The 27,860-nt window shown below is 45.0% G+C and overlaps 1 protein-coding gene across 18 annotated transcripts in view; it reads right to left on the bottom strand.

Annotated features, from left to right (window-relative positions):
- Nucleotides 1–27,860, bottom strand: part of LOC144509409 (pumilio homolog 1-like) — a 140,923-nt gene that overhangs the window by 96,275 nt on the left and 16,788 nt on the right. For 7 of the 18 annotated variants that reach the window (XM_078238248.1, XM_078238244.1, XM_078238239.1 and 4 more), the window contains exons 1-2: nucleotides 9,275–9,367; nucleotides 6,331–6,823 (exon numbers count right to left, since the gene is read on the bottom strand). In XM_078238248.1, coding sequence (XP_078094374.1) covers nucleotides 6,331–6,786 — 456 coding nt within the window. In that variant the 5' untranslated portion in view covers nucleotides 6,787–6,823; nucleotides 9,275–9,367. Of the gene's footprint in view, nucleotides 1–6,330; nucleotides 6,824–9,173; nucleotides 9,368–27,860 lie in introns of those variants that run through there. The other 11 variants (XM_078238249.1, XM_078238245.1, XM_078238240.1 and 8 more) reach the window with 7 other exon arrangements.

Genomic DNA, 27,860 nt, shown 5'->3' on the forward strand with positions numbered 1-27,860 from the left:
GGATTGGGATGAGGAGGTGGGAATTGGCGGGATTCCTGCTCCAGTTCAGCAGCATGAAATGTACGGAAGAAATGCACATGCTTGAACGTCAAGTGAAAGCCAACTCAAACCCAAGCCCCAAAGATTGAATCGCATCCCAATTTTATAGCCAAGGCCTTTCGGAAAGAATGGGAGCAGAAAGAAAACTGCTTAGAAAAACTAGAAGGAAAACAAACCTTTACCTTAAGGAATTCTCTACATACCTTGAAACTGAGATGACAGGCAATGTGCAACCAAAGTGTTTTTAGGTAAGTTGAGAAAAATAGATGAGTACAAGTCTCAAGTGAATTAAAACTGAAGTGACAGATGACCAGTTTAAAATAAAACAAAATGAGACGCAAAAGCCCAGTCTGCAGGTACAACAGGTGATCAAGAAGGCAAATGGGATGTTGGCCTATATTGCGAGGGGGATAGAATATAAAAGCAGGGATGTCTTGATGCACCTGTACAGGGCATTGGTGAGGCCGCAGCTGGAATACTGTGTGCAGTATTGGTCCCCTTATATGAGGAAGGATATATTGGCATTGGAGGGAGGGCAGAGAAGGTTCACCAGGTTGATACCGGAGATGAGGGGTTTGGATTATGAGGAGAGGCTGAGGAGATTGGGTTTGTACTCGTTGGAGTTTAGAAGGATGAGGGGGGATCTTATGGAGACTTATAAGATAATGCGGGGGCTGGATAGGGTGGAGGCAGAGAGATTCTTTCCACTTAGTAAGGAAGTTAAAACTAGAGGACACAGCCTCAAAATAAAGGGGGGTCGGTTTAAGACAGAGTTGAGGAGGAACTTCTTCTCCCAGAGGGTGGTGAATCTCTGGAATTCTCTGCCCACTGAGGTGGTGGAGGCTACCTCGCTGAATATGTTTAAAGCGCAGATGGATGGATTCCTGAGCGGTAAGGGAATTAAGGGTTATGGGGATCAGGCGGGTAAGTGGTACTGATCCACGTCAGATCAGCCATGATCTTATTGAATGGCGGGGCAGGCTCGAGGGGCTAGATGGCCTACTCCTGCTCCTATTTCTTATGTTCTTATGTAAAATAACTTAGTACTTCAGTGTTTGAAGACACTCCATGCATATGTATTTTAATTCTCAGCTGCCTCCCACCTCCATGTTACAGCATGAAAACACTAACACACTGAACCTTCGACAATGCTGATATAAACATATCTTCCAAAATATTCAGTGATATCCTTGCCATCTGGTGCTTTCCACAGATAAGTTTTTTTTAAAGTATAAAACATCAAAAATGCTCAGTTGAACTTCAGTGAGTGACTTGGAAATTAAAATGCCTCAACACTATTTAAACGATACTGGGCGGCACTGTGGTTAGCACTGCTGCCTCACAGCGCCAGGGACCCGGGTTCAATTCCAGCCTCGGGTCACTGACCGTGCGGATTCTGCACGTCCTCCCCGTGTCTGTGTGGGTTTCCTCCGGGTGCTCCGGTTTCCTCCCACAGTCCAAAGATGTGCGGGTTAGGTCGATTGGCCATGCTAAATTGACCCGAGTGTCAGGGGGATTAGTAGGGTAAATGAGGGTAATAGGAATAGGGCCTGGGTGGGATTATGGTCGGTACAGACTCGATGGGTCGAATGGCCTCCTTCTGCACTGTAAGGGTTCTACGATTCTATGAAAGCAGTGAAGTGCAAAAACTTGTACATTAGTTGCAACAATCCTGTAAATTACTTTACTTTCCCACTAAAATGGGACGAATTACATTTGAAATTTTCTTACCAAAATTCTAGGGGTCTCAGAATGTGAAATGTCAATCACCAACTTCCATTTTTTTTGTTTGGAATTCTCTGTCACTTCCTCCTCTGGAGGCAGCAGCTACTTGGTCCCAGCAGAGCCAACAACTTTATTGTCCAATGGGCCTCAACAACTTTATTGTCCAATGGGCATGTGTAAATTTAGGACAGCAGACACTGCAGCTCTGTCTCATGGAATCCTGAATGAGCTGCCTCCTTCCCTTCCCCCAATGCTGGGCTTCCCCCCTCCAGGTCAGAAACCAAACAAGGTATATGCCAGGTCTTTACTGAGCCAAGACAAAGTCCAACTGTAGACATTGCACTCAGGGTTTTCCACTTCTGTGTTCCCCAGGATCAAATTTTAAGCTGGCGGATACAGAAGTGAAAAGTTATTTTGTTTTCTAAAAGCCTCCTCCAAAAACTAGTTTGTAGAAACAGAAAATGCTGGAAAACCTCAGCAGGCCTGGCAACATGCGTGTGAAGAGAGACAGAGTTAACGTTTGGAATCCGTATGACTTCTTCACGGACTCAAAACGTTTACCCTGATTCTCTCTCCACAGATGTTGCCAGACCGGCTGGGTTTTTCCAGCATTTCCTGCTTTTATTTCAGATTTCCAGCATCCACAGTATTTTGCTTTTAATTGCTTTTAATTAGTTTGTAGAGATAGACGGGAAGAGTGGGAGAGGTGTTCAGAATTATGAGGGACCTGGATAATGGGGAAAAAACCATTCCCATTGGTGGAAGGATTGAGAACAGAGAGCGCACAGCTTTAAGGTAATTGTCAAAAGAAGCAATAGAGATAAGAGGAGTGAGTTTTTCACGCAGCCAGTGGTTCAGATCTGGACTGCACTGCCAATATCGGTGTGGTGGAAGCCGGTTGAATTGATAGCACGGTGGCACAGTGGTTAGCACTGCTGCCTCACAGCGACAGGGACCCGGGTTCGATTCCCGGCTTGTCTGCGTGGGTTTCCTCCGATGTGTGGGTTAGGTGGCTTGGCCTTGCTAAATTGTTTCCCTTAGTTTCAGGAGGATTAGCTAGGGTAAATTGCATGGGGTTATGGGGATAGGGCCTGGGTGGGATTGTGGTCGGTGCAGACTCAATGGGCTGAATGGCCTCCTGCACTGAAGAGATTCTATGAAAATTAAGCTATTCCAGAGGGAATTCGATTATCTGAAAAGGAAGAATATGAACAGTTATGGGGAGAAGGCATGGAAATAGCACTAGGTGCATTGCTCATTTGAAGAGCCAGTGCAGGCACAATGGGCTGAATGGCCCCCGCCTGTGCTGTAACAATTGTGATTCCGCAAAGACAGCCCCCTACATACTACCTCGTAACACGGGTAAATGCCTGTGTTTAGATCACAGCTGAGTACTACAATTGACCGCAGAAAAGTTATCTTAGAAATCTTAGAAACCCTACAGCACAGAAAGAGGCCATTCGGCCCATCGAGTCTGCACCGACCACAATCCCACCCAGGCCCTACCCCCATATCCCAACATATTTACCCACTAATCCCTCTAACCTACGTATCTCAGGACACTAAGGGTAATTTTAGCATGACCAATCAACCTAACCCGCATATCTTTGGACTGTGGGAGGAAACCGGAGCACCCGGAGGAAACCCACGCAGACACGAGGAGAATGTGCAAACTCCACACAGACAGTGACCCAAGCCGGGAATCGAACCCAGGTCCCTGAAGCTGTGAAGCAGCAGTGCTAACCACTGTGCTACCGTGCCGCCCTTATGATCCTTACATTTAACCATACCAAATGAGCAATACTGAAAACAGCATACCCTGCAGCTGTCGGGTGTGAATGTAATGCCCTCTACTGTCCCAACTGACCATCAATAGTCACTAGTTAAGGCTCAAGCCTGAAGTACAGCCACTTGAATAAAGATCTTATGGGTTACGGGACACATGCACAAAACCTAAAGTGCAAGACAGGAGAGAAACTCATTATTGAAACAAACTAGTAAATTATGAACTCAATGTTGACTTGGCACTTTGCTAATTCATGCTACAAATAATGGCTTGACTATTGTTCAATGATATTGCTCATTATATTTTAACAATGCTGACGAACAAATGGAGCAAACTTTAGGACAAATACAGAATTGTCTCCCAATATCCCTCCAGGAGTGAACTGAAGATGAGGAACGTGTCACATGAAAAACTGAGTGCATTCTATTACCTGCAAAGGTTGTAAACCAATGCAGCATGCAACAGAATGCTTCCAGCCACAGGTATTTGAAATAAAACAAACTGAGGTTTGTGTCCTTTACAGAAGGAAATCTTTCATCCTTACCTGGTCTGGCCTACAAATGACTCCAGATCCACAAGCAATGTGGTTGACTCTTAACGATACTGTGAAATGGTCCTGCAAGTCACCCAGTTCAAGGGCAATTGAGGGAGAGGCAAGAATTGTTAGCCTTGCCAGCGATGTCCATATCCCATGAGAGTAATTGTATTAGCAGAACATCAGAATTATTTCTTTCTTTCTCTGCGTGAAATCAGTTAACATGCACTGTCACAATCGTCGTCAAGTTTGATTCTCTCTCAATCTACGCTGCCAGCAATGGTTATGTTCAGAGTTTAAATTATTTTTGCGCTTTTCACAAGAGGAGCAATGTGAACGCATGCAGCAACGAGGCTGCAGGATTTGTTTCCCAGTTATGAAAAAGATTGCAAGTGAATATTTCTTTGCACAAATGTAAGCAATTCCACAGTAGACACAACTAAAAAAGCTTTTTCCCTCATGCTACCTATCAGACAGATGCGCATGTTGAGTGGTCCGCTTTCTACTCAATACTTCTGGCCACTGAACCTGTCATTAACCAAAACTCATGTAGCAAAGACATACAGAGGAAAACAGTACACTGCACATTTTTTTCAATATGGCAAATATTCTTTTACGTGTTACTAAAGGTAAAGTTTGCAGCACCAGCAGCCACTCTCCCAACTAAAAGGTAATTTTTGCGCACACATTTATTTATCAAGCAAAGAAAAATTAAGTTTGTGTTCAAAAGAAATGTCCTCTATAAATGGTTGAGCTAGTGCTAACCAAGTCAAAACGTCACTAATTCTAATCAATTTGCTAATCTCAACCCGGGTGGCTTTGATTAGGCAACTCAATTGGCCGCAGCTTCCATGTGTGTTTATTTTTAAGTTTGTTCTCGGCATGTGGGTACTGCCAAGCGTTTATTACCAATCCCTAATTGCTGAGAAGGTGTGGTCAGCCTTCTCTCTGGCGAGTAGTCTTTGTGTTAGCGTACTGACATTTCAGGATTCTGACCAGGTGACAATGGGCAGATTTTTTAAAAAGCAAGAATTTTTCACTCCTGATCTCCACCTAGTGAATTCTGCCACAAAGTGCGCTTGTTGGGTGAAGACAAGACAAACGTGGACTGCAACTTCCCTCTGTCAATCATCACTGTTGCACATTAAGAACGGTTGCTTTGACAAAGTACTAGATTGGTGCCTATGACACCATTTCCTGAGCATGATTCAAGATTCAGTGCCTTCGGGAATGCTTTGTGTCCAATGAATTACTTCTGAATGTCAGCACGTTAAGTGGACAAATGCAACAGCCAACTTGTACACTGCAGCGTCTCACTGAAAAAGCAATAAAATCTCAGATATACTGCTTTTGATTAAAGAGTGCATGTTGGCCCGGATACCAGAACTCCCCTGCTCTTCATTAAACAGTACTACAAGGTATTTTATGCCCACCTGAACAGGCTAGGCCTCATTTTAACATCTCATTCAAAACATGCCACGTGGAAAATAAATGCAAGCTGTTGCTGAAGTGGTGGCCATGGCTCTGGACTCAATGACTCCAGGTATGGTCAACCTTGCTTAAGACCATTTTTGGTTCACAGTTCTGGACCCCATATTATAAAAAGCTCAGCGGGACACCAGGGGAGGCGTACAGTAAATTGACACAGCTAATTCCAGGCTGAGACAGTCTATTTATCAGAAAAGGCAAAACAGATTAGGGTTCTGACTCGAGGAAAGAAAGGCTGAAAGATGACCTGTTAGAGGTTTGTCAAAATAGACAGGGAGAAGCGATTTTCATTTGTGGGACAAATAAAAACTAGGGACCATCAAATAAGATAGCCACCCAATAAGTTGTGTGTGTGGAATCCATAAAGCTGCCAGAATGTGAAACCACCAATACTGAATAGTTGAGGTAAATAACATATACATTTCAGAGGAAGCTGGATAAATGCATGGAGGGAGAAAGCAGTCATGTTCAGAGGAGGGATTGGAGGAGGCTTGCGTGTAGCATAAACACAGGCATGGGCCAAATGGTCTGTTGACTTGACATATCTCTACTAGTCCTACAGCGAGGCTCCAATTCCTGAACTTCTGACTCAAGAGATTACATAAGAAATATTTGTAATATTTATACAAGGATTGTTGTAACAGTGAAATGCAAGTTGAGATGTTTGTTGGCTGCAATGTGTTTTTGGCTGTATGTAATTAAGGGTGAGCGATTAGGAAATGTCTGAGTGTTTCATACAATAAGGAAAGCCACTGACCTGGTGATGTTCAACATGGATGCTGTCTCCTGTAGGCCAGCGGTGCTTCCCATTGTAACCGCTGCCTCCACCACCTCCTCCGCCACCTCCACTACCACCACCCCCAGCTACTCCACTGCCACCGCCTCCCCCCAGATGCTCCCCGGGCTGCCGCTGGAAGAAATAATCCACCATGGCATCGTCCTGCGAGCGGCCCGCGGCTAGCGCAAGCGCCGGCACAACTACTGGCACGGGCGGCCCCATCGAGCCGGGGCCTTGCGTGGAAACCGAGGCGGCGGCCAGCGCCTGGGAGGCGGCGTGCTGTTGCTGCTGTTGCTGGGGGCCGGCAGCGGAGGGTCCTGTTAACACCACGGGCATGTTGTGAGCGACGCTGTTACCAAAACTGTCCTGAGGCGGCGGCTGCTGCTGCTGATACGGCTGCTGGGGGAGGGAGTCCTGCCAGAGCACTTCATTCATACCTTAAAAACACAGGGAACAACCATTCCACCTACACCTGCAAACCAAAACACAAACAATAAAGCAGTTTTAGATATTTTTGCAAACATTAAAAGTGTATACTTTAAAAGTAGAATTTTGTTTTTATTTTTTAGTAAGTATTTAAAAATATGCTTCCCCCCCCCCCCCAAGAACCATATAAAATGACAGAATTAGTTTGAAACATTTCCTTACTGAAAGAGGGCTTTGATAGTACTTCAACATGCAAACCCTGCCCCAAGTTCCCCACGTGTTGGAATATGCTGTTAATTTTAAAATGATCACGTGCAAATGTGAATAGAGGGAGCTTCCCCCGCCTCCTTTAAAAATAAGATTTCAGAAATAAGGACGTGAACATCTCAAAATATTTCAGGAAATAAATCCACATATACATTTAACAAACAGAAAACAAAATTGAACAGGACGGGGATTCATTAAAATGGTTTTGAACAGCCCGTGAATCTCTCAATACATCCCATGTGTTGCAACATACTTTACAACATAAAGTAAAAATCAAATCATAAAATTCAGGGGCACATGCCAGGAAGACTTTTTTTAATATTAATTACTTCTTTGAATAGCACATGACCATGTAATCCCCTGCCTCTTATTTTCCATGTGCTTAAATGCAAGTTTACAAATTAACACGGAAATTCAAAATATAGCAATGATATTTGACGAGCACTGAACAAGCAACAACCCCCTCACCCCTCCCCCAACCACGCATGTGTCTTGGCACTGCAGAATATAGAGATTCAAAGACAAACAGAAACCAAAATACACATTGTGCAGAAATACTAGAAGTGCTGGGCAGGGGATATTCCACACACACATTGCAAATTTTCACGGTCTCCTGATTCTTTGGTACCAAATGGAAATTATATTATTTCAATTAGGTTTTTGAATAGTGGACGAGCCTGCCATCTCATCGCTACATCTGTGTGTCTGAACATGTATTTATTAAAAATATACAAAGTCTGAACAGACGTGACCGGAAGGCGTTAAATTGCAGCTCGATTAGAAACAAGCTTTCCTCTTAATTCTGTGTAATTCACACCCCGAGTCAACCATGCTTTTTATACACGCAGCCCCATTAAAAAGGGAACATGAAGCCCAGCACACACACATCTAAAGAAAAATGGAAAACAGGGGTGAGGGGAATTTTATCAGTCAACTAAGCAAGCCCATGCATTTCACATACCTTTCAACAAAACATTGTGCTGGTTAAAATACACTTTGCACAATTACACTGAAGATAAATTAAACAAAAAAAAAATGCCAAGTGAATTGAGTAATCAAAATGTGTGTGTGTGTGTGTACAACTATTACCCTCAGCTGAAATCACGAAAAAAAAAGCGAAGAACTCCAAAAGAAAAATTCCTTCCCCAGTTAATGTAAAATGTGCATCATCCAAAAGCACACGAGGCAGAAAATTAACAGCAAAAAAAATCCTCATTTTAAACTCAAAATGTACGCTTCAGGAACAGCCACAGTTGGGACATATGCAGAAACCATACAACTTTCCTAATTACAGGCCTGGCATGGGCTGCACCAACACCTACAAGAGAGAAGAATTAACACCCTAACATCTGAATTTTAGACAATACCAGCTCTCAACGCAAACTGATCCTGCACACAAACTAGCTCTCACAAATTTCACTATTCGCCCCATCAGCGTTTAAAAATATGGGAATTATAACTTACTGAAGAGTGTTTATTCTCTCCCCCCCCCCTCCCCCCCCTTTCCCTGAGGCAACCTTGTTTTTTGTTGTACCTTACCGAGGAGCAAAATAACCCATTCCCACCCAGAGGAGGGGAAAAAATCATTTCTTTTGCAAGTGTACTTAAGTGCCCACATATTATTTCACAGCAAAGCAGACCCCCTTTTTTTTGCAAAACAAAATCTTAGTTTCACCCAAGTGCAATGTCCTCCACACACCACCACCACCCCCCCCCCCCCCCCCATTTCACAATCCTTTTGATCCAGGCGTAGATTTCGAGCTTATTTCAGAGCCAGTAAACAAATATTTCAATTGATGTTGCAATGGTGAAAATAGCCCCAGTTGTCTCATGCACTGAAACTAGCCTCCCTTCCCCATTGTAAAAAAAAAGCCTCGGTTTCCTGAAATAATTGAAAGCAGCACATTTTCCTTGGCCCTCCCCGCAAACTTTAAGCATCTGGCTTTGTGCAGAAGTGGGTCAGCCTTTAAATGGACCCCCTTTCCCCCTCTTAAAGTGCCCCCCATTAGTGACAATGCTGCCTGTGCCTCCCCTCCCCCACACACACACACATACACACACATTACAACAATGGCCCCCGAGCTCAAAACACTGGGCAGAAAGGGGCGCGGGAGGAAAAGTAATCGCACCGTTTCTCCCCCTCCGGCGCCCCGCCGCCCCTCAATATCGGGCCCGCCGGCTCGCCGGGCGTCTCGGGTGTCGACTGGCGGGGTCGGGCGGCGGTACTCACGGGCAGAGAGGGCGGATTGCAGCGGATTGCGGCCCCCCTTTCTCCGAGGCTTCTCTGTCTACAACATGGCGCTACGCTGGGACACTCAGGCGCAAGGCATGCTGGGCGAGGGCAGCCTCCCCTCCCCCACCCACTTCCCTCTCTGCCTTTGTCTCCCTCACAGCATCTTGCAAACAGGTGCCAGCTTCACCTCCCCCCCTTCATACCCCCTTCAAAACCCACCCTCACCATCATCTAACCCTTCCATTTATTAATATCCTTCATTCCCACAACTTAAAACTCAATTCAGGAGTGCAAAGAAAAGGGGGAGAAAGACACCAGACCTTTATTTCAAAACACTGACAATGCAATTAATTGCAAATCACAAAATGTGGCCTAATTTCTCTTATTGTATATTTACATTAAGATCCACACATTTCTCCCCCCCCCCCCAATGAAGTTATTTAGCCCTCCTTCAATTAAAAATAAACTTTATTGCAAAGCACACTGACAATGCAATTGCAAACCACAAAATGCGGCCTAATTTCTCTTATTGTAATATTTACATTATGGTCCACATATTCTCCTCCCCCCCACTTTAAGTTATTTAGACCTCGTTAAATTATAAAGAAAGCAGGAAACTTTCTTTCAAAGCACTAACAGTGCAATTGTAAACCATGAAATGTGGCTTAATTTCTCTTATTGTATATTTACATTATGGTGAACACATTTCCCAAACCCAACCCCACCATCAAATTATTTAGCCCTCCTTATATTCAAAAGGAAAAAAAATCCTTTCAAAACACTGACAATGCAGTTGCATACCACAAAATGTGGCCTCATTTCTCTTATTGTATATTTACATTATGGTCCATACATTTCTCTTCCCCTCCCCCCCCCTCCCGCCCCCCCAAAAAAGTTATTTTGCCCTCGTTAAATTAAAAAGCAAGCAGGAAAATAAATTAAGGGCAATGTCGCATGCCCTGGACAGACTCTCGTCAGCTGGAAGCTGCAAAAAACAAAGTGCTGCTTGGTTTTTATTTTGGCATGGTGAATTTGTACATGCAAGTTTGTGCAACCGGCAGCTGAAGGCGGATTTTCGTCGCAGGCCGATGACGGTGTTGCGTTCACACTCCTCGAGAGCAAATCGTACGAGGGGCACAGGAGTCGAGTACAGAAAGCAGCGCAGTGTGATATTTTTTGCAGTGGGCAGCACTTAGATGCGAATTGGACATTAACCAGGACAGCTAACGTGTCCAAAAGAGCAGTGGACAGGAACGGGGACGGGGGGAGGGAGGGGAGAAATGTAAGGGAAAATGTAAGGCACGATTCTAGAATTTGGAACAGCAACAGCAATATAAGGGAATGAAGACTTGTGGAAAGGAGAGAGTGGCAGGAAGAGGGCACACATCAGTGTCCTGGATAGTATTTATCCCTCAAATGGACATCATAAAAACATGAGTGTGGCTGGAAAAAAAAGACATTTATTGTTGAAGTTTTTCATCTTGGACTCATCAGGACATTCGCAAGAGTACAATATCAGAGGAAATCAACAAAATTATTGTATATCAGAAGAGAGTGCTGATTGATTAGCAGGTGGATTCTGATTGATAATGGTGTTGCCATGGCAAATGCACCAGTTGATGGTGACCGACAATTAAAAGATATTAGTTGGCACACTGACGTTAGTGCTGTGCACTAATTAGCTGCCTGGAACAGTGATTAAACTGCAAAAGTACTTTATTGGTTGTAAAGCACTTTGGGACGTCCTTTGGTTGCGAAGGGTGTTAGTTAAATGCAAATTTATTTTCCTTCTCATTTGCCCCAACTGTTGCACCTTGACGATCTTAGCCAGGTGGGAGTTCCAAAAATGTACGTTTATGCAAACAATATACCATTTATACAGTGCCTTTAACATAAGGAAATGTCCAAAGGGTAGGTGACCATACCCAAGGAGAGGGCACCATTTGCAATATTAGGGCCCGGGAAGAAAATTTCGGTCAGCTGTTTATGGGAGACTGGGTCAAAATCATAGGATCTCTACAGTGCAGAAGGTGGCCATTCAGCTCACCGACTCTCCAACAGCATCGCATCAAGATCCTATCCACGTGAACCTATGTATTTACCCTGCTAATCCACCTAACCTGCATATCTTTGTACACATAAGGGGCAATTTAGCCAATCCACCTAACCTGCACATCTTTGGATCGTGGGAGGAAACCGAAGCACCCGGTGGAAACCCACGCAGACATGGGGAGGAGGTACAAACGCCAAACAGTCACCCAAGGCCAGAATTGAACCCGGGTCCCTGGCGCTGTGAGGCAACAGTGCTAACCACTGCGCCACTGGAGATGGGTCTTATGGACATTGAAAGGGATTGAGGGGAGACAGGGAAAAAAAAACTCAAGAAAGTGAATTCAGAGTTAGGGCATACTTAGTCTTTTACTTTCCAATCTTTTGATACGTTGGACACAGGAGACCAAACTTACCGTTCACTTGTTAGTAAAAAGATAGAAAGAACTTAGTTATTTAACACCTTTCATAACCTCAGGATGTTCCAAGGTGCCTTACTACCAATTATGAACTTTTGAGAGTTGTTTGTATTGTAATAGAGGGAATTGCAGGAGCCAATTTGTGAACAAGTAGGTCCCACAAACAGGAATGAAATAAATGACTCGATCAATTTTTAAGTGGTATGAACACAGGTCAGAACACCAGGAAGACTGTTCTGCTCTTCGAAGAACAGTACCACGGGCTCTTCTGTTCCAACTGCGAGAGCGAACAAGACCTCGTTTAAACACCTCATGCAAAAGCCAACACTTAGAACAGTGCAGAATTTCCTCAGTGCTACCCAGAAAGTGTCCGTCCACATTACGTGCTTCACGTACCTGATGTTGGGCATGAATCCACAAGCCTCTGACTCAGAGGCATGAGTTCTGCCACTGACAACATGTCGGATAAAAACCCTTGCTCAAACTACGCCCAAGTACTTTTCCAACCGAACTGGACGCTTGACTGATTTTACACTCAGGAGGGAGCCAGTCAGCTCCTCAAGCCTATTTTGCCAGTCAGTGTAGATCACGGTAAATCTGGAACTTGCAATGTCAAGCACCAGTGGTGCGTTATTGTACCTGAAGGAATCTCAGACCATTGCATTCTATTGGTCACAATGGGGACCGACTCTATGGTTACATCATCAACATTCCAACAGTGATGGCAGCAAGATCAAAACTGTACAACTTCACCCGAAGCCATTCAAATGTTGAAGATATTGCTGGCAATCTTGAAATCACATTAGATATGCTCGAATATTGGCCTGCAAGGTCATCTAAAGTTAAGCAGAAAGAATCCCAGCCCACAGTGACAGGTCTACCCTCCATCTTCCACTGGTGAGCCAAGCTGGCAGGTACGCCACCTGGCTCGGGTATCAGATTGCCAACTCTACCACTTGAGACTGAAATTCTATCTTGGAGCCACCTCGTAGCAATGACCCCTGCCATCTCCCCCTTAAGAGTCTAATATTTTGAAATATTGAAATATTTTGAAATAGCCCATCAGGTAAAGCAGGACTTCAGTGATATCCTCTCTCCATCCCCATCCCAGCAATCAGCCCCTCAAAGTCAAGGAAACCCAATTTCATAGAAATCATAGAAACCCTACAGTGCAGGCGGCCACCCGGCCCATCGAGTCTGCACCGACCACAATCCCACCCAGGCCCTACCCCACATATTTTACCCGCTAATCCCTCTAACCTACGCATCCCAGGACTCTAAGGGGCAATTTTTTTAACCTGGCCAATCAACCTAACCGGCACATCTTTGGACTGTGGGAGGAAACCGGAGCACCCGGAGGAAACCCACGCAGACACGAGGAGAATGAAAATGAAATAAATAAAAATTCTATGAAAGTGAGAGGAGTTGGGGATGAGGAAGGTTAATTGATCCCATTGATGTTCATCCTTCCAGTTCAAGGTTGTCCAAGATTTTTGTTTCCTTGGGCCCTAGAGATTTATACCATGGACATTTTGAAGGTGTGGGGAGTGGTACTGTATGAAGAGTCACAACCATTTTTATTTAATTAATAGAATTAAATAATTCTAATAATTAAATAATTCGCTGTGAGGCAACAATGCTAACCACTGTGCCACCCCAAATGAATTAAATTAAGTGAATTAATTATAAACAAAGGGCCTGTTGATTTGGAGAGGCTGTTCCGTGGTGGTACCTGGATAATCTCGACACGGCAGAAGGTCTGTCTGCATCAATAGTTAAGACATAGGGTGGGCACAGTGGTCTGTACTGCTGCCTCACAACCCCAGGGACCTGGGTTCAATTCCAGTATCGGACCACTGTCTGTGTGGAATTTGCATGTTCTCCCTGTGTCTGCGTGGGTTTCCCCCGGATGCTCCAGTTTCCTCCCGCAATCGATTAGGTTGATTGGCCATGCAAAATTGCCCCTTAGTGTCAGGGAAATTAGCCGGGTAAATACATGGGGTTACGGGGATATGGTGCGATTGATGGGCTGAATGGCCTTCTTCTGCACTATAAGGATTCTATGACATGCAAATTAAATGTTATGGCAGGTACCACTCCCCACACCTTCAAAATGTCCATGGTATAAATCTCTAGGGCCCAAGGAAACAAAAATCTTGGACAAACTTGAACTGGAAGGATGAACATCAATGGGATCAATTAACCTTCCTCATCCCCAACTCCTCTCACTTTCATTTATTCTTCACGGAGGAGGATATCCTCCTACGTCAACATTGGGATGCATCACTGGTCCCGTCAGCCACAGCTCTTAGATTCAGGGCAATCACACACCATGGCAACTTGTAAAACTAAATTCAACAAGGCTGCCAATTTGAGAAACGTGTGATTGTCACAAAAATAAACCCAACTGGTTTTGTCATCTTCTTCAGGGAGGGAGGGGAACCTGCCATTCTTCTCCGGGTTGGTCACAGGTGACTCCAGTCCTGTTATGTTCTTGATTCTTAATGCCTTGTACTGTAGTCTAATTGTAACAGCAATCACAAGGCCGGAACTAAAGTTGAGCGCCAACGATATCTTACAGCTTTCATCAAGCCCAACGAACTCACAACGAGTGCGTGTCGGGAGCAAAGTGCTTCTCAAACCAGCCTGAAGAAATTTGCTTGTTTATCTGTGCTCATTGTTATAATAGTGATAATAGTGAATAATATAATAATCATATAATAGTGAACTGAAATATTCTTACTCCCTTGAACCAACCCTGACTGCATGCCTTTGTGACATGATTGCAATGGCAAAAAACACAGTACCAACACACAATGGGCAACTAACGCATTCTCACCAATGTCCTGCACACCCTGAGAAATGAATAAAAAACCTAAAGTGTTGATAAAAGTAGAAAATGCTGGAAATACTCTGCAGGCCAGGCAGCTTGAGTGGAGAGAGAAAAATAGAGTTAGCGTTTCGGGTCAATTACTTTTTAAAATTGGAGCCCAAATTGTTGTTTGGTCGTCAGAACCTGAGTCTTGCTGAAAATAAAGTTTATTTAGTAATGTCACACGTAGATTTACATTAACACTGCAATGAAGTTACTGTGAAAATGCCCTAGTTGCCACACTCCGGCGCCTGTTTGGGTACACTGAGGGAGAATTGAGCATGGCCAATCCACCTAACCAGCGTGTCCTTTGGGCTGTGGGAGGAAACCAGAGCAGGATGCTACCGGGACTTGATGGTTTGAGTTATAAGGAGAGGCTGGGTGGACTGGGACTTTTTCCTCTGGAGCGTAGAAGGCTGAGGGGTGACCTTATAGAGGTCTATAAAATAATAAGGGGCACAGATAAGGTAGATAGTCAATATCTTTTCCCAAAGATAGGGGAATCTAAAACTACAGGCCACAGGTTTAAGGTGAGAGGGGAGAGATACAAAAGGGTCCAGAGGGGCAATTTTTTTTCACACAGGGGATGGTGAATGTCTGGAACAAGCTCCCAGAGGTAGTTGTAGAGGCGGGTACAATTTTGTCTTTTAAAAAGCATTTAGACAGTTACATGGGTAAGATGGGTATAGAGGGATATGGACCAAATGCGGGAAATTGGGACTAGCTTAGGGCTTTTTAAAAAAAGGGGCGGCATGGACAAGTTGGGCTGAAGGGCCTGTTTCCATGCTGTAAACCTCTATGACACCCAGAGGAAGCCCACGCAGACATGGGGAGAAAGTGCAAACTCCTCACAGACAGTGGGAATCAAACCCAGATCCCTGGCACTGTGAGGCAGCAGTGCTCACCACTGTGCCACCGTGCCGTCTCATGGAAAATAGACTTTTTGTCGAAACTTTTTCATCTTGCACTTAACAGGACAATTACAAGAATACCAATGTCAGGGGAAACAACAGTTTATATTGTATGTGACGAGAGTTCTGATTGGTTGACAAGTGTACTTTGATTGGGGAGATGTTTCCATGGAGAATGCACCAGTTAATAGCGACATACAGTTAACTGCTGAGCGTTGTTTGAAATTTAATCCAGGCAGCTTATTTCTGATTGGTCAAGATATTGCCCAGTGGAATGAACCAGCGAATGGCTATCACTCATTTTGTTTAGCTGAAACAGGTACAATGTGTTTACACGTTCCCCTGTCCGCAAAGAACGAAGCCCTGTGTATTAATATATATAGCTTCCAATATATGCAACTGCACCACACTGTGAGCTCGACTGACAACCTTAAATTGGTTGTCAGCATAATGTTTAACATCCCGGGGATTATTTAGCAAATGTTGTCTAATCGCAGAATCATATCTAATGTTGGACACTGTGTTGTAAGCATGGTTGGTTGTGAACAGTCTGTATTTTGCCTGCAGCGGAAGGGACATACTATTTGATATGATCCGCCATCCAGCCTACACACCTAGCACCACACTGGCACTGGAAGTCATATACCACATTACTCAGTTGTGTGAGAGGCAGAACATCTTATTGGGGTGATGGCAGCATGTCTCTTTCCAGCTCGCAGAGTTGACCCGACAATCCTACCCAACCCGGCCGAGCTCAAACTGCCCGACTTCTCTCCATAAATGTTTGATGCTGTTGTGGTTGGTACCCGCATCGTTTGTATGCTTTGGTGTTTATTGTGATCTCCTGTGTATTTTGCTATTGCAATCGTGTCAAAAAGGCATGCGTCCAGGATGTTGCAAGAAGGTAAGAACATCTCAGTCCATTATTATTCTAACAAGTGAGCATGGATTACCAAGCAAATTTCTTCAGGCTGATTTGAGAAGCACTTTGCCCCCAAGACTCGCACTCATTGCAATTAAGTTGGACTTGGTGAAAACTGTACAATATTGTTGTTGCTTGACATTATTAACTCCGCAAGTCCTGATATCCAAAATCCAGGAAGGTCTGAAATTCGGCACAGTCTTGCTCCTGAGGGCGGCGGACTTTGGACTCATTCAGAACCACTAGATGCCTAATGGCAGAGATCAACTTAGGATCACAAGATATTTGCAGCCCATCTTGAATAATCCAACAACACTCTCCCCATCGCTGCATCACCATGATTCCTAAATTACGATCAGATCATCAAGCAAATCTTTATAAGCCACTGATTTGGCCTCAGCTGGAGTACTGGCTGCAGCTCTTGGCAGCACACTTCAGGCCTTGGGGAAGAGTGCAGAGGGGATTTACCAGAACGGTAACATGGCTGAGGAACGTCAATTATGTGGGAAGCTGGGATTACTCTCCTTCGTACAGGAAAGGTTAAGGGGAGATTTAATTGACCATAAAGGGCTTTGATAGAGGCATTTTAAATTATTTGTTCACGGGATGTGGGCATCACTGATTAAGCCAACATTTATTGCCCATCCATAATTGCCCTTGATGTGATGGTAATGAGCTGCCCTCCTGAAATGCTGCAGTCCATCTGGCATTGGTACACTTACAGCGCTGTTAGGGATGGAGTTGAATTCAATTGATTTATTATTGTCACATGTATTGGGATACAGTGAAAAGTATTGTGTTTTGCACGCTGTACAGACAAAACATACCGTTCATCGAGTACATAGGGGAAAAGGAAAGGAGAGGGTGCAGAATGTAGTCTACATTCCAGGAAAGGGTGGTGGAAGCAAATTCACCAGTAACATACAAAGGACAATTGGATATTGTAATAACTCAAGAAGCCAACTGGAAAGGACCAGCGTTTACTACAAATCGTAAAGTAAAGCCACTACTCCACGGCACAGAAGTTCCATCCGGGACAAGAGTTCGGCAGACCCTGCCTGATGTCTGCCTTATAAAAGGACTCAGGTGACAAGTTCCACTTGGGTAGGCAATTGACTGTTACCAAGGGAACTCGTATTCAACGAGCTCCAGAGGGAGATCAATTAGAGATTCCCCATGGCACTGATGGGGGTTATCACAGATATATACTTGAAAGGGAGAAATTCACAGGGGTATGGGGAAGATCAGGTATAGGACCAATTGGATAGCCTTTTCAAAGAACCATGAGGGGCACAATGGAATAAATTGTCACCTTCTGTGCCCAATGATTTTAAGAAGCTTATCAGTGAGGGTTCCAAAAACTGTTTTTAACTCATTCTCAAGGACACCTAGCCAGTGAAACACAGTTGGCAGAGATTTATATTCCAGAACCCCAGCAATGTGGTTGACTCTCAAATGCCCTCTGAAATGGCCTAGCAAGCAACTCCGTTGTACCAAGCCACTAAAAGCAAGCCAATAAGCAAGTGAAACCGGATGGACCACCTGGCATCGACCTAGGCAATGGAAACCACAATGGGAAACCAGCCCTCAGCCCTTTCGACCCTGCAAAGTTCTCCTCACTAACATCTGGGGATTAGTGTCAAAATTGGGAGAGCTGTCCCCACAGACCGGTCAAGCAGCCGCCTGACATAATCATACTCACGGAATCATATCTTACGGATAATGTTCCAGACACAGCCATCGCCATCCCTGGGTAGGTCCTGTCTCATCGGCAGGGCAGACACAGCAGAGGTGGCGGAGCAGTGGTATATAGTTGGGAGGGAGTTGTCCTGGGAGTCCTCTACATCGACTATGGAGCCCATGAAGTCTCATGGCACCAGTTTAAACATGAGCAAGGCACCTTCTGCCGATTACCATGTACCCCTCAACTGATGAATCAAAACTTTTGCACGCTGAACACCACTTTGAGGAAGCACTGAGGATGGAAAAGGCACAGAGGGTCTTCATTGTCCATATTTTAAAAACTGAATTACAATCCGTGGTGGGATTTGAACTCTCATTCTTTGGATCATTAATCCAGGCCTCTGCATTACTGGTCTCAAACCAGAGGCTAAGTACTACCTTTTCCTACACTGTTGTACAATTTACCCAAGAAAGATGACATACACCACATTAAATTAATTCAATGAAAGGTAAGCTAGGCCCAAAACCAGCCTGAAGAATTTGGGCATTTGTATATTAGAGTCATAAAATTTTACCGCATGGAAACAGGCCATTCGGCCCAACTTGTCCATGCCGCCCCTTTTTATTAAAACCCCTAAGCTCGTCCCAATTGCCCGCATTTGGCCCATATCCCTCTGTAACCATCTTACTCATGTAACTGTCTAAATGCTTTTTAAAAGAGAAAATTGTACCCGACTCTACTACTACCTCTGGCAGCTTGTTCCAGACACTCACCACCCCAGTGTGAAAAAAATGCCCCTCTGGACCCTTTTGTATCTCTCCCCTCTCACCTTAAACCGATGCCCTCTAGTTTTAGACTCCCCTACCTTTGGGAAAAGATTTTGACTATCCAGCTGATCTATGCCCCTTATTATTTTATATTACAAAATTGCGTCCCTTCCACAGAGCTGTGTCACATGAAAGTTCTGCTTCTCTTAAATTAACGGTTTGTTAATTCTGGACTTGTTCATTCTAATGTTCTTCTGAGCAGCCTCTCATTTTCCACCCCACATAAACCAGAGCTCATACAAAACTATGCTGTTTGTATCCTAACACATACCACATCCCAATTATCCTTCAGATCTTTGTCCTTGCTGGTTGACACTGCCAGACCCGGAGCAATGCTTCATTTTTAAACTGCCTTCCTTGCTGTCCATATATCCTCCCTCCAATGCCACAACCCTCTGAGGTATCTGCATCCCTCTAATTCTGCTCTCTTATCGATCCCCAATTTTAATCACTCCACCATTGGCAGTCATGCCTTCAGATGCAGTCTCTGGAATTTCCTCCCTGAACCTCTATTTCTCTCCTCCCCCTGTAAGACGCTCCTGAAAACCTACCTCTCTGACCAGGCTTGTGGTCACCCGCCCTAATATCTCCCTATGTGCTTCAGAACAAAGGGTAGTGAATGTAGCCCAGTCCATCACGCAAACCAGCCTCCCATCCATTGACTCTGTCTACACTTCCCGCTGCCTCGGAAAAGCAACCAGCATAATTAAGGACCCCACGCACCCCGGACATTCTCTCTTCCACCTTCTTCTGTCGGGAAAATGAGACAAAAGTCTGAGGTCACATACCAACCGACTCAAGAACAGCTTCTTCCCTGCTGCTGCCAGACGTTTGAATGGACCAACCTTAGATTAAGTTGATCTTTCTCTACACCCTAGCTATGACTGTAACACTACATTCTGCACTCTCTCCTAGTTAGGTGCAATGGCCATACTCAATTCTCACTCAGTGTACCCGAACAGGTGCTGGAGTGTGGCGACTAGGGGATTTTCACAGTAACATCATTGCAGTGTTAATGTAAGCCTACTTGTGACACTAATAAATAAACTTAAATTTAAACTTTTCTTCTCTATGAATGGTAGGCTTTGTCTGTATAGCGTGCAAAAAACAATACTTTTCACTGTATACTAACAGTAACCCCACATATTTACCCTGCTAACCCCCCTAACCTACACATCTTGGGACACTAAGGGCCAATTTAAAGTTTATTTATTAGTCACAAGTAAGGCTTACATTAACACTACAATGAAGTTACTGTGAAATTCCCCTAGTCGCCACACTCCAGCGTCTGTTCGGCTCAATGCACTAAACCAGCACGTCTTTCAGTCTGTGGGAGGAAACCGGAGCACCCGGAGGAAACCCATGCAGACACGGGGAGAATGTGCAAACTCCACACAGACAGTCACCCAGGGCCAGAATCGAACCCGGTGCTGTGAGGCAGCAGTGCTAACCACTGTGCCACCGTGTCATCCCTTACTGGAGTCTTGCTGACTGAAGTGGAGATCCACTTTCTCATCAATCTGTTCATCTGCTGCAAATAAAAAATTCTTCCCTTTTGGTCTGTTCAACCCACTGATCAGATTCAATGCGCTTGCACTGTGAGGCAAAAATAATGTCACATCTTTGACTCACATTCCCTGTTCCACAAACCACACACATCACATTGGGACACACTGAGTTACAGAGCTATTGAGTCCATTCTCTGAATGCAGTCTGCTAGATTTACATGCAGAATGTTTGCATAAAAGCAGGAGGACAGTGGTTAAAACAGAGAGGGGGAAAGAGAGAGAGAGGGAGGGAGAACGAGGGAGAGAGGGAGATCGCAAAAAGTTTCAAGTTTATTTATTAGTCACAAGTAAGGCTTACATTAACACTGCAATGAAGTTACTGTGAAATTCCCCTAGTCGCCACACTCCGGGTCAATGTACCTAACCAGCATGCCTTTCAGACTGTGGGAGGAAACTGGAGCACAGGGAGGAAACCCACGCAGACACGGGGAGAATGTGCAAACTCCACACAGACAGCCGGAAATCGAACCCACATCCCTGGCGCTGTGAGCAGCAGTGCTAACCACTGTGCCACCCCGGGAGGGGGAATGTGAGGGGGTGGGGGGGGGGGGGGGGGGGGAAGAGAGAGAGAGAGAGAGAGAGAGGGGTGCGAGGTGCTTCAAGTTAGGCAGACAGTGCGTTAAATGTAGTGCAGCACCAGCAGGAAGGCAGCATCAAAACGACAATCTTCCAAATAAAAGACAAAATAAAAGCCTCCACAGACCAGGAATTGAATAAGAGAATTCCAGAGCTTAGGACCAATGTAACTGAACGCACGGCCACCAGAGATGGAACAAAACAAACTAGGAATGTGCAAGGGGCCAGAATTGGATGAGCGCAGAGATCTTGGAGGGTTGTCAGGGATGGAGGAGGTCACAGAGTTTGGAAGGCGTGAAGTCCGGTGAAAACAAGATGACAAATTTATAAATCAAGGAGCTGCCGGACTGGGAGTCAATGTAGGTCAGGAAGCTTTTTGATTTGATTTATTATTGTCACATGTATTAACATACAGTGAAAAGTATTGTTTCTTGCGCACTATACAGACAAAGCATACCGTTCATAGAGAAGGAAACGAGAGAGTGCAGAATGTAGTGTTACAGTCATAGCTAGGATGTAGAGAAAGATCAACTTAATGCAAGGTAGGTCCATTCAAAAGTCTGACAGCAGCAGGGAAGAAGCTGTTCTTGAGTCGGTTGGTACATGACCTCAGACTTTTGTCTCATTTTCCCGACGGAAGAAGGTGGAAGAGAGAATATCCAGGGTGCGTGGGGTCCTTAATTATGCTGGCTGCTTTTCCGAGGCAGCGGGAAGTGTAGGCAGTGTCAATGGATGGGAGGCTGGTTTGAGTGATGGACTTGGCTTCATTCACGAGCCTTTGTAGTTTATTGCAGTCTTGGGCAGAGCAGGAGCCAGACCAAGCCCTGATACGACCTGAAAGAATGCTTTCTATGGTGCAACTATAGAAGTGAGAGTTGCAGCTGACATGCCAAATTTCATTAGTCTCCTGAGAAAGTAGAGGCGTTCGTGAGCTTTCTTAACGATAGCGTTCACAGGCAGGGACCAGGACAGGTTGTTGGTGATCTGGACACCTAAAAACTTGAAGCTCTCAAGCATTTCTACTTTGTCCCCATTGCGTGGACCTGCAGAGTTTCACTGGCTGTCTTGTCTGGAGACAATACACATCTTTTTAGCCGGTCTTGATGCTCTCTCCACTCACATTGTTTTGTTTCTTAAAGACTTGATTAGTTGTAAATATTCGCATTCCAACCATTATTCATGTAAATTGAGTCTGTGTCTTTATATGCTCTGTTTGTGAACAGAATTCCCACTCACCTGAAGAAGGGGCTTAGAGCTCCGAAAGCTTGTGTGGCTTTTGCTACCAAATAAACCTGTTGGACTTTAACCTGGTGTTGTTAAACTTCCCATTGATGTAGACAGGGGCATGTTCCCCGCTACGCTTCCTGAAGTTGATGACTATCTCCTTCATTTTGTTGACATTGAGGGAGAGATTATTGTCGTCACACGAGTTCACCAGATTCTCTATCTCATTCCTCTACTCCGTCTCGTCAGTTTGAGATCCAATCTACTACGGTGGTGTCAGTAAACTTGAAAATCGAGTTGGAGGGGAATTTGGCCACACAGTCATAGGTGTGTAAGGAGTATAGCAAGGGGCTGAGGACACAGCCTTGTGGGGCACTGGTATTGAGGATGATCATGGAGGAGGTTTTTTTGCTTATCCTTATTGATTGCGTCTGTGAGTTAGGAAGTTCAGAGGGAGGAGCCGTGTCCCTCAGCACTGATGAGTGATGCAACGCAGTGGGAAGTGAATCAGTTGGGCTTTTTTGACAATCCAGCATCTTCCATGCTCACTTTCTTCAGGAGCTGGCAGGGTACAGGGCAGAGGTCACAGTCAGGCAGGGACAAAGGGGTTTGTAAAGATGGCCCATATAGAGTGGTGATGGTGAGTTGGTCAGGTTCAGGGCTGGCCGATAATTCATGGTTAGAATTTTGCAACTTCCCATAAAACACAAACTAAACATAGGAAGCAGTATCGCTTCAATTTCCATTTTCCTAATGAATTCAAACGCGTGTGCACACAAAATGGAAGCACTTGATTTGTGTCAATTCAGGAATGAACGATGAGAATTTAGGATGGGAAATTATTTCATAAATGAGGTCTTTATTCCAACAGTTTATCGTAAAATTTCTCATTAAATGAAAAATGGAACTCTACCGTCTGAGAGGAATTTACTGGTGGGGACGTGGGAAATTTGAGAACTAGGAAAATATTTTCTTAAACTAGCAGCTGTTTTTTTTGCAGAAGGAACAAAGTCATTGCGAGCTACAATATTGGGCCAGATCTTGCTGGAGAGGGGCACACCTCACAGCGTGGCCTACAAGTCTGACTCTTTTCCTGGAGCCTCCAACTCAAAAAAATGCTTGTGTTGTAATTCGCTGATAGTCTGAGTTTATAATGGCAAAGCAATGGGACATCTGAGAACTCAGTGAGTGACGACACCCACACTTTATCTCCTTAAACAATGGGGCTTAAGGATTGAGAAAGGAACAATGGAGGAGGAAGATGTATTGGAGTCACGTCAGGTGTAGAACAAAAAAATAACAGAGGGAAAGAAAGGTTGGACTAAGAGACAAAAGGCGGGATTTTCCGGCCGCACTTGCCCCAAGGTCAGAAAATCCCATCCGAGCTCAAAGGACCTTTGCACGGTCCGTGTCCCGCCCGCTATCGTTCCCATGACAGGTGGGATGGGAAAATTCCACCCAGAGAGAGAGAAGGGAAAAGTACTGTTTTATGTTCTATCTGTACTGTTCTATGTTCTATTAGGGTTCGTGGTGGGAGAGAGAGGAAGGATATCAGAGGTAGGTTCTTTACGCAGAGAGTGGTTGGGGTGTGGAATGGACTGCCTGCAGTGATAGTGGAGTCAGACACTTTAGGAACATTTAAGCGGTTATTGGATAGGCACATGGAGCACACCAGGATGATAGGGAGTGGGATAGCTTGATCTTGGTTTCAGATAAAGCTCGGCACAACATCGTGGGCCGAAGGGCCTGTTCTGTGCTGTACTGTTCTATGTCTATTCTAAAAAGAAATAAAATTTGACTATTCTAAAATCTCTGAGAACTATTTGCTGCAGACAGGAATGAGACTCAACGAATGAGACTCAATGGGTGACACAGTGGTTAGCACTGCTGCCTCACAGTGCCAGGACCCGGGTTCAATTCCCGGCCTCGGGTCACTGTGTCTGTGTGGAGTTTGCACATTCTCCCTGTGTCTGCATGTGTTTCCTCCGGGTGCTCTGGTTTCCTCCCACAGTCCAAAGATGTGCAGGATAGGTGGCTTGGCCATGCTAAATTGACCCTTAGTGTCAGGGAGACTGGCTAGGGTAAATGCCTGGAGTTATGGGGTTAGGGTGGGATTGTGGTCGGTGCAGACCCGATGGGCCGAATGGCCTCCTTCTGCACCGTTGGGATCCTATGTTCTATGTAACAGTTTAAATTGTCCCTTTGTAGACGAGAGAGAGATTGGTTGGCATTGCATTAACAATGATCACATCTTTGAAAAGATCCATATTCTATTGATTACGAGCTCTAAATTTCTACGGCAGGTTTAATGGGCAACGAAGGTGAAAATCTAGCAATCCTTAAAGATTAAGTGTTTCAAAGATTTGGCCACATCTGGAATTTCCTCCCTAAACCTCTCTGCCTCTCAGTTTTTTTTTTAAGATACTCAAATTTTGACCTCTTTGACCAAGCTTTTGATCATCCGTCCAGGTGTTTCCAGCGGCTAAATCTCAAGTGTTTGGGGATAACATGCTAGCGAAATGCCTTGCCACATTAAAGGTGCTCTATAAATGCAAATCTTTGTTGGTGAGACAAGCTACGTGGTTGATCTGTCGTGTCGTGATTCTGAAGAATCAGAACAGTCCGGCGACACACTTTGACTTTGCAGCCAAAGGCAGAGATGACCTAGAGGTTTATAAAATAGTCAGGGAGAGGCTGGAATCGAACCCAGGTCCCTGGCACTGTGAGGCAGCAGTGCTAACCACTGTGCCAGCCTCATGGGGAGGGTGAGGAAACATCAGGCTCTGCCCTTGGCTATTTATTTGTGAAGTTCTGATTTCATATGTCTCTCTAGGCCTATGTAACCAGATGGAAGAGACTGGTTGTCCCCTTTCTCTCAAAACATCTCTTTCAACATCTCAGTGGCTCCAAGTTCCCAAAGTCGGTTTTCTGTTCAGCTCTGAAGTTAATATTTTCGCTTTTCCCCCCGATAAGAGTACAAGAGCAAAGAAGTTACACTAAACTTATAGAAGATGCTAGTTAGACCTCAGCTGGAATAGTGTGTACAGTCCTGGCACTACACTATAGGAAGGATGTTATGCATTGGAGAGAGTGCAGAAGAAATTTACAAGAATGGTTCCAGGGATGAGAAACTTCAGTTCTGAGGAGAGATTGGAGAGGTTGGGACTGTTGTCCTTGGAGAGAAAAAGGCTAAGAGGAGATTTATCACAGGTGCTCAGAATCATGGGGGGGTGGCTGCTCAGATTATAGGGAGAAACTGTTCCTGCTCGTAAAAGGATCAAGAAGAGGAGACTTAAATTTAAAAAGTGTTTTACAAAAGAAGCAAATTTGATGCGAGAAAAGACTTTTTCACACAGCGAGTGGTCTGGATCTGGAATGCACTGGTTGGAAGTGTGATGGAGGCAGGTTCAATCAGGGCACTCAAGACTACATTTGAATAGGATCAACGTGCAGTGTTAAGGGGAAAAGGTGGGGGACATGGCATTAAGTCACAATGCTTATTCGGAGAGCCGGTACAAACACGATGGGTCGAATAGCCTCCCCCCTTCAGTACCTGGACAATTCTGTAAAACTGTGACAATAATTTCCAATTCATATAGTGCCTGTAACATTGGAAATTGCTTCACAGGAACATTACTGGGTAAAATTGACACTGTAACAGGAGGGGGACATTAGGACAGGACAGAGATTGGTTTTGAAAACACCTCAGAGGAGGAGAAAGAGGTGGAGAGATTTAGGGAGGGAGTTCCAGGTTTAGGGCCTACGAAGCGAAAGGCATGACCAACAATGGCGGGGTGAGGGGATAAAGTGAATGGAAAAGACTTATTTTCCCTTAACAGAGAGGGCAGCATAGATTTAAAGTAATTGCCAGAATGATTCGAGGGAGTTGAGGAGAGAGACTTTTATATCTAGATAGTGGTGGGGGTCCGAGAGGCATCAAACGAGCACTTAAAGTCTGCAGCCAAAAGGCCAAGGGCTGCAAAGTGGCATTGGGTGAACAGTTCGTTAATGGTCAGCAGTGACACAATAGGGCCAAACGGCCTCTATCTGTGCCAGAATTTTTTTATTGTGGCACACTCTTTTTTTACAGGCATTACCAATCATTCCAAAGTCTACCAACGCCTCTATTTTCTCAGGAGGCTTCTGGCATGCCCACCACGACTCTCACCAACTTTTACAGATGCATCATAGAAGGCATTCTTTCTGGTTGTATCACAGCTTGGTATGGCTCCTGCTCTGACCAAGACCACAAGAAACTCCAAGGGGTTGAGAACGTAGCCCAATCCACCACTCAAACCAGCCTCCCATCCACTGATTATGTCTACACTTCCCGCTGCCACGGCAAAGCAGCTAGCATAATCAAGGACCCCACGCACCCCGGACATTCTCTCTTCCACCTTCTTCCATCGGGAAAAAGATACAAAAGTCTGAGGTCACGTACCAAGCAACTCAAGAACAGCTTCTTCCCTGCTGCCGTCAGACTTTTGAATGGACCTACCTCGCAGTATGTTGATCTTTCTCTACACCCTAGCTGTGACTGTAACACTACATTCTGCACATTCTCCTTTCCTTCTCGATGTACAGTATGTTTGTCTGTATAGCGCGCAAGAAACAATACCTTTCACTGTATACTAATACATGTGACAATGATAAATCAAATCAAATCAATCTCAAGTTTATCCAACGAGCTTAAATCATACTCTAATTCTTTTTGCCTTTTACTCGGTAGGATGTTCCAGTGCCTACCCCATTCCGAGATGCTGGCGGCAGCCTGCAGTATGGTGTCTTGCCTTTGTGTGGCGCTGCCTGGCACGGCTTTCTTGGCAACAGAAGGCAAGTGACAACCGAAACAAAGAAATACGGTCGGACCATTTAACCCTTCGCTCACCAAGGAAAGGCCTGAAGAAAGAAAAATACAACACTCGCACTGTGCAGTCTGCCTGGCCAGACTCATCGATCGACAGTACAAGGAGACCACAACCGCCTGACAAAGCACTGGCCACAAGCAGTACACTCTGTAACATCGGTCTACACAACCCAGATAACAACACCAGTCCCCCCCCCCCCCCCTCCCCAGGTCACCGCCCCCGCCCCCCCCCCCCCCCCCCCCCGCCGCCCCCCGCCCCGTCACTCCCCCACCCCTCCCACTGCTCTCCAGCCCCCCTCGTCACTCCCCCACCCTTCCCACTGCACCCCACCTCCCCCCCCGCCCCCCTCTCCAAACACTGATCAACACTGGAGTAATGTGTTTTGGGGGAGGAGGGGCAGAGGCAGACGCTGATCTGCGGCTCATAACGTTTTCCTTCTCACCATCACTCAGGAGAGTAAATTGGGGGAGGGAAGGAGACACACTGAAATCTTCTCTCGACAAATGTGTTTCTTTTAACATTAAATATTAATCGGCAGTTTACTGGGGGGCGGGAACACATTTACAATTTCCACAAGTCATTAATCTTTATTTAACACAAATAACCTCTCCAGAGTGAACAAGTTGTTATTTAATTTGAAGGATTTTCAACCAGAAAATAAAA

This window comes from Mustelus asterias, chromosome 21 (assembly GCF_964213995.1).
Source record: "Mustelus asterias chromosome 21, sMusAst1.hap1.1, whole genome shotgun sequence".
NCBI classification, from domain to species: domain Eukaryota; kingdom Metazoa; phylum Chordata; class Chondrichthyes; order Carcharhiniformes; family Triakidae; genus Mustelus; species Mustelus asterias.